The sequence below is a fragment of the Stegastes partitus genome, unplaced genomic scaffold, assembly GCF_000690725.1.
Source record: "Stegastes partitus isolate 25-593 unplaced genomic scaffold, Stegastes_partitus-1.0.2 Scaffold1152, whole genome shotgun sequence".
In the NCBI taxonomy this organism is placed as follows: domain Eukaryota; kingdom Metazoa; phylum Chordata; class Actinopteri; family Pomacentridae; genus Stegastes; species Stegastes partitus.
Genome location: NW_007578883.1, coordinates 41,701 through 48,246, shown reverse-complemented (window position 1 = coordinate 48,246; position 6,546 = coordinate 41,701). Strand labels below are relative to the sequence as shown.

General features: G+C 49.6%; 1 protein-coding gene and 1 long non-coding RNA gene across 2 annotated transcripts in view; one reads left to right on the top strand and one right to left on the bottom strand.

Moving 5' to 3' along the window:
* Window positions 1–1,567: 1,567 nt before the first annotated feature.
* Window positions 1,568–2,080, bottom strand: LOC103368415 (uncharacterized). Its single transcript, XR_520773.1, has 2 exons — window positions 1,996–2,080; window positions 1,568–1,847 (listed from the first exon to the last, which is right to left on the bottom strand). It is a non-coding gene; the product is annotated as an uncharacterized LOC103368415 (long non-coding RNA).
* The window catches only part of sntb2 (syntrophin, beta 2), a 29,224-nt gene continuing 24,503 nt past the window's right edge, over window positions 1,826–6,546 (top strand). The window contains exon 1 of the mRNA XM_008296797.1: window positions 1,826–2,636. Coding sequence (XP_008295019.1) covers window positions 1,910–2,636 — 727 coding nt within the window. The 5' untranslated portion in view covers window positions 1,826–1,909. The remainder of the gene's footprint in view (window positions 2,637–6,546) is intronic.

Below are 6,546 nucleotides of genomic sequence, written 5' to 3'. Positions count from 1 at the left end.
CAGATAAATTAGCACCGCTGGAAGCTAACTAGCCTACATTAGCAGCTGTGACCTTCACCTCTGACCCTTTGATTGCTTTTAATTATTTAAAATGCTGCAGTTGAACTAGTAATAAATCACTTTATTAACCTCTGGCTTGTTTGGAGGTTTTCTGTTTGGCCTCTAAACTTTGTGTTATCGTCCCTGTTTGTGGGTTTGTTGTCGTGTGACGGTTTACGGCAGCAGATCCATTAATAGAGCGTCCACAGCCATGGACTTAATAAGGCTTTGTCCCAGTCATGGATCCATAAAGCCTGTGTGGGCGCTCTGCCGGCTCATCATGAATAAATAATCTACAGGTCTCCAGTCCATTGGCTGCTGCTGCTGCTGTGATCCAGATCCACAGACCTGCAGGAGCTGCTTCATCCAGGCCAGTCAGGAAGGACCAGGATTAGCGTTCACAGTAAGAGTGCCTGAGCTTCACGCTGCTTCCTGGTCCGACTGGACTCTCACCAGAACATCCTCCTTCACGGTCTTGAGCTCATGTTGGTTTTGTTTTAGCTCCACGTGGCTCCATTTTGACAGAATAGATCAAAAATCGTCTCATCATAACTGAATCTTAGTAAATTTATACATTAATCACAAATTCTCCACATTTTATTTCAGACTTTTCACTTTTTTTCTCCACTCTTTACCTTCTGACTCACATTTGTCACATTTTTTTGGAACTTCTTGATTCAGGAAGTGAAGGTTCTGAGTTTTTTGCTTCATAAATTTGAGTAAAAAAGTCCATTTTCTGAATTTTCTTTGTCTTTTTTAGCTTTTCTCTCTGAGTTTTGAGTAAATAAGTCCAAGCTTTGACTTTTAACACAGTTTCTGTTATTTTTCTACTTCATAAGTAAGAATTTGGAATTTTTCTCTCTTATTTTAGACTCAGTACGTCAGTATTTTGACTTTTCACCCAAGTTTTCATTTTTTTAAAAAACTCTTCAACCTGAATATTCTGAGTTTTAACTTGTTGAGTTAAACTTTAGACTCAGATTAATTACTTTCTTCTTACTTTTTGACAAAGTGAATTAAAATTCTTACTATTTGACTTAAAAAATACCTGATTATTATCTTTTTTAAATTTTATTTTACTTTTATTCATATATATATATGTATATTTTACTTCTAGACTTGGTGACTTGAAATTCGAATGTTTTCCCTCATAATTTAAAAAAACAAACTACTTCTTTTTTAAATTGCTTTTTTACTTACCAGAGACAAACGACCAGGTTTTTCTGGAGTCACATTTTTGACTTGAGGTTTTTGAATTTTTCACTCTTCCTTTTGATTTGTCAGCTCTCTATGTTCACCCTCAAAATATTCACTTTTGTCACTTTTCAGACTTTTCACTCAAATATTTGACTTTTTCTAAAAAAAACTTTTTTGACTTCAGTAAAAATAAATCTCATAACTGTAGCTTCAAACTTTTGACTTGTGAATTTATTTATTTGTTTGTTTGTTTTTCAGCACTTTTTGACAGTGAATGAGTTCTGTGTGATGCTGGTTTTAGTCATAAATGAAACTGGTTGTTTTCCACATGTTGTTTTCGTTACTCTGTGTTTTATTTTGAAAGGGCGCGGCGGGCCCGTCCGCTCTCACTGCGTCCAGCTTTGCGGTGGAAGTTGTGCAGCTTTAGCGCCTTAAACTCGACAACAAGCCGAGCGGGGCTGGCCCATCGCCGCCAGTTGTTCCGTTCCGGTGGCCTCCCTGCTCCCCGGGGCTCCCTCGGTGCTCTCCCCCCCTCTCCCCGCAGGCACGGCGGCGGTGGGTGTGTCGGTGCCGCGGGCCGGAGCTGCCTCCCGTCGCCGCCTGAGCGCGCGCTGAAGAAGAGAAAAGTTGTGATGAGTTCAGAGTGACGCGGCCCGGAGCAGCACCGTCCGGGATGGCAGTCTGGACCCGAGCGGACAAGAACGGCCAGCTGGACCTCCTGCTCCGCGACCGCTGGATCCGAGTGGCCGCCGAACTCACCCGAGAAACGCTGACTTTGACGGCCGAGGCGGAGGCGGCCGCGCCGGGGGCCAACCACTGGGACTACGGCGGCTCCGCGGCGGGCCTCCGAAATGGCATGTCGAACGGAAACGACCCGGGGGCGAGTCCGGGGGCCCGCGGTCCGCCCTCCGCCCCGGACCCGCTCCAGAACCAGAACCAGAACCACGGCGGCCGGGGGCGCAGCGGCAGCCCGGGGCGGGGGGGCGGCAGCCGGGCTCCGTACGACGGCGGCGGCGGCGGCGGCGGCGGCTACGCGCTCAGCAGCCCCGGGAAGTACCCGAATAACGGCTCCGACTTCGGCAGCCCCGGGTCCAGCTACGGCAGCCCGGGCTCCAGCTTCGGGTCGCGGCAGGGCGAGGACGGCTCGTCGGAGGCGGTGCGGAAGGTCCGGGTGGTGAAGCAGGAGTCCGGCGGGCTGGGGATCAGCATCAAGGGGGGCCGCGAGAACCGGATGCCCATCCTCATCTCCAAGATCTTCCCGGGACTCGCCGCCGACCAGAGCCGGGCGCTGCGGGTGGGCGACGCGATCCTGTCGGTGAACGGAAACGACCTCCGGGAGGCGACCCACGACCTGGCGGTGCAGGCGCTCAAGAAGGCGGGCAAGGAGGTGACCCTGGAGGGTGAGTAGCGACGCGAGGGCGGGGATCGGAGCAGGCCGGCAGCGCGGGTCCGGCTCCTCTCCGAACCCGAACTCGAACCCGGTTCGTCCGCAGTGAGCGTGTTGTCCAGAGTAGTTCGGTGAGTCCGTCACATGCTGAGTCCAGGACGTGGTGCTGGAGGCGCCTCGTGACCGTTTAATTCGTCCAGCGTGGAGCACATTAACCAGAACTCTCTGGACTGGGACCACATGTTCTGCTGGGTTCTAACTTTGTGACCCTCAGAGATCAGAGCAGAGGAGCCCATCGGAACCACAGAGCTCTGATCAGAGCAACAGGTCTGTGGACGGGTCCAGCAGCAGTCTGACCATCTGACGGCTTCGGGTCAGGACCAGAACCAGTTTGTGGTCATCGGTCAGTCTGGGTCCGTTTGAGAGGAAGAAACGTCAGAATGTTCTCCTTAAAGTGATCTTTTCTGCTTCTGTCCTCCTCTGTGAAACTGCACTGAGTGTTTTTGGACAGAACCGGGTCACAGACCAGAGGTCGGGTCCGTTAACAGCAAATAATCAGCAGATGAGTCGTTGGTCTGAACTCAGAGCAGCTTTCTTCTCATTTATCTTCTCGTTTACCTTCTCGTTTATCTTCTCATTTATCTTCTCATTTATCTTCTCTGTGCTTCATGTTTATCTGCAACATAAAGTCCTGCAGAGCAGCATGAAGAAGAAGAAGAAGAAGAAGAAGAAGAACTCAGGAGGATGGAAGTCAGAGAAACATCCAACCTTCAGCTGGACTTACTGGTTGCTGACCTGCTGACCTGCTGACCTGTTCTGTGGAAACACTTCCTGCAGTTCAGCTGAAGTCTCTGATTTTTAGTCTGGGGTCCGTTGGGCCCAGCCGGGTCACTCACAGCTCCTCGGTTCGTTGAGAAATGCAGAATTTTTATTTTTAATATAATCTGGTTTTTAGCAAACAGGTGATTTATTGCTTTTTGTTGAAGGATGTGATTGTTGTGATTCTGAGCTCTGATTGGACGGTTAGTCGGACACTCAGTGGTTCTGTTTCCAGTCGGTGGTTCTGATGAGGTGAATGTTAACGTGTCAGACGAGCCGGCTCAGACGGATCAGAACGATGACATCGTTTAACAAACACCTTTTACAAACCGAACCGCCTGTCAGATGTCACTCAGTAATTAACCAATTAGCGACCGGTCCGTCCTTCAAGGCTCTGAGGCGCCTCTGGGACCCGACTGGACAGAACCTTCTGTGCCTCCTGTTGGTTGTGACCATTCATAGGACAGAACTGAAGCAGAAACCAGCTGGGCTCAGTTCCCAGCAGAGTCCAGAGGTCCAGGACCTGGATGAAGACGGAGAGGAAAGTTCTGTTCACCCGCTGCTGTCGTGAGCAGAGGTGTTGACATGAAGGTCCAGGAAGGTCTCCATGATCTCCATGATGCAGGAGACCCATCAGAACCTCCACAGCTAGATGTTCTGTTCTGGTTCTGCACCGTCCCTCCACTGAGGTTCTTCATCTGACACCCAGTGTTCAGGATGTGTTTCCTGGAGCAACATGTCAGAACGTTAGACAGTTTGTTCTGATATAGACCGGGTCCAGACCGGGTCCAGTTTGAGCTCACCCTTCAGAACCCTCCAATAGGACATGGTTCCAGTAGTTCTGTATTTAACACACACCGTTTAAACGGTTCTGACTGGTCCTGGATCATGAAGTTCTGATTCGAACCTGATCCAAGAGTCTGACAGCGACCCGGTGAGTGTCGGTGGTACCAGCGGTCTGGACTTTGGATCTCAGAGCTGCAGTGAGGTGAAGCTGAATGAATCTGCTCCATGAACGGAACATTCGCTGTAGATCCTGTTCAGCAGCTGTGAGGAAGTGGGTCGGGGACGGGTTGGGCTCATTATGGGCTGCTCATTATGGGCTGCTCAGGTCTCCATGGAGACGAGCTGCTCTCGTGTAGAAAAGTGGAAAACGAGCAGAGCGCTGCCCTCCGGCTCTGGAAACTGCAGCTGAAGCTTAATGGTTTGGAAGGAGCGCCGGCTGAATGCTGATGTCGGACCCGATCGACACGGTTCCACCCAGCCAGGACGTTCAGTTCCTCCTGGAGCCGACCGGGTCGCTGGTTCAACCTGCGGCTGTTTGTGTTGAAAGGCTTTGACACTGAATCAGACGTGGAGCTTCGCTGGATTCTGGCCTTTGAGCGGCGCCGCGGGCTCAGCGACACCAGCAGGCCCGCGGACGGCTGCAGGTCCTCACAGCTCAGAGGTTCTGCTCCAGGGCAGCGTCTCCACCGGTACCTGGTCACAGATGTGTGAGATCCAGCTGCAGGTTTAGTTCAGCTCAAGACATTTAAGTCTGACTTGTCCTGGATCTGGTTCAAGATACCAGAACTTTGGACGGGTCCGGGTCAGGATGGGCTGGACATGGGGGCTGATAGCTGACATGGTTCAGTCTCTGGGTCTCTATTGATCGATTATTGATGAGTTAAATCTCTCCTTCCTGTCTGTGTGTCGTCACTGTGATCCAGAACCAGAACCAGAACCTGAGAATAAACACAGCATCAGATAGAAAACAACAGCAAGTCACTGAGTAGGACCAGAACCAGTATGGGGGTCAGGAGCCTGCAGGTTGGTTCTGTTGGGATTTAACTGAACATTTGACACATTCTGGATTAAAACTGGACTCTAGTCCGTCTCAGCTCGACCCGGCAGAGTCTTAATGAAGGAAACTAACCGACTCATGTCAGTAGCTACAGGAACTAACTGGTACCAGTAGCTTCATTGTTCTGGTTCTGGTGTCAGATGACAGTCGTTGTCCTTAACACCAGTGTTCTGGATTTATTTCTAATGTTGCCCTTCGTTTACTTTTAATTGTTTGTGTTTTAATTGGTTTACTGGTTTCGGTCCACATGTGTCGCTGTCATGTGACCTCAGAGCGACGACCTTAGATACATGAAAACCCACCAGATCTGATCTTCTGACTGTCCGAGCATCGCTTGGTGTTTCCGTGCGGTTCTGTCGGAGCCTCTCGGCCTGCTGCTGCTCCGTCTGCAGGAATCTGGCGGCTGCTTGTCACTGTTTGTCCGTTTGTGGATTTCCCGCCGCGGTGCGAAGGCGGCGGCCGGCGGCGGGAGCCTCCAGGCCGCCGTGGCGTGTACGCGACACACAGAGATCCTCACAATTAGCCGAGGAGCCCCACATTCCTGAGCACAGGCCACGTTCAGGCCAGAGGTCACCTCATCTCTGGATCACCGTCACAGCATCGCTCAGAAGCTTCCAGCTGCTCCAGCGAGAAGATCTGATGCTTTTCTTTGTCATCACGTTGGACTGTTGGTTACCAGGAGGCTCTGATAGGAGCAGATGGACCTCCGGCTGAAGCAGCCGACGCTGGAGGAGCTGAACGCTCTCGTTTCAGGGATTCAGTTAAACTAACAATCACAGAAAAATACTTTAGTTCATACGTTAGCTACAGAAAACCAACAGATCAGAACTTTACAGAACATCCACACACACAACAACACAGTTTTAAATCAGCAGAAATAACATTTTGTTTTATTTACAGATGTTTGATGAACAAGTATGTAAATGAACAATTTTAAAATGTTTTTTTTTTTGCTGGTATTTCACAGATTTTCCCTGTTTTGCTAAATTAATAATAACCAGTTTAATCAGATTTATGATGTTAATGATATAAAACGAGACACAAACTAAAAGGGTCCACGTCACAATTGTGTGTTTTCATGAACACGGTTTAGTTGTAACGTTAACGTACTTTTATTGTATTTAAATGAGATAACGTCACTTCACACATATTCACTGTTCAGCTGCAGCAGCCTCATACTGGGTCAGAACAGAACCGGCCTTTTGTCTCAGTAATTGGACGAATATAAAAAGCACAAAGCGGCCGACACACACACACACAC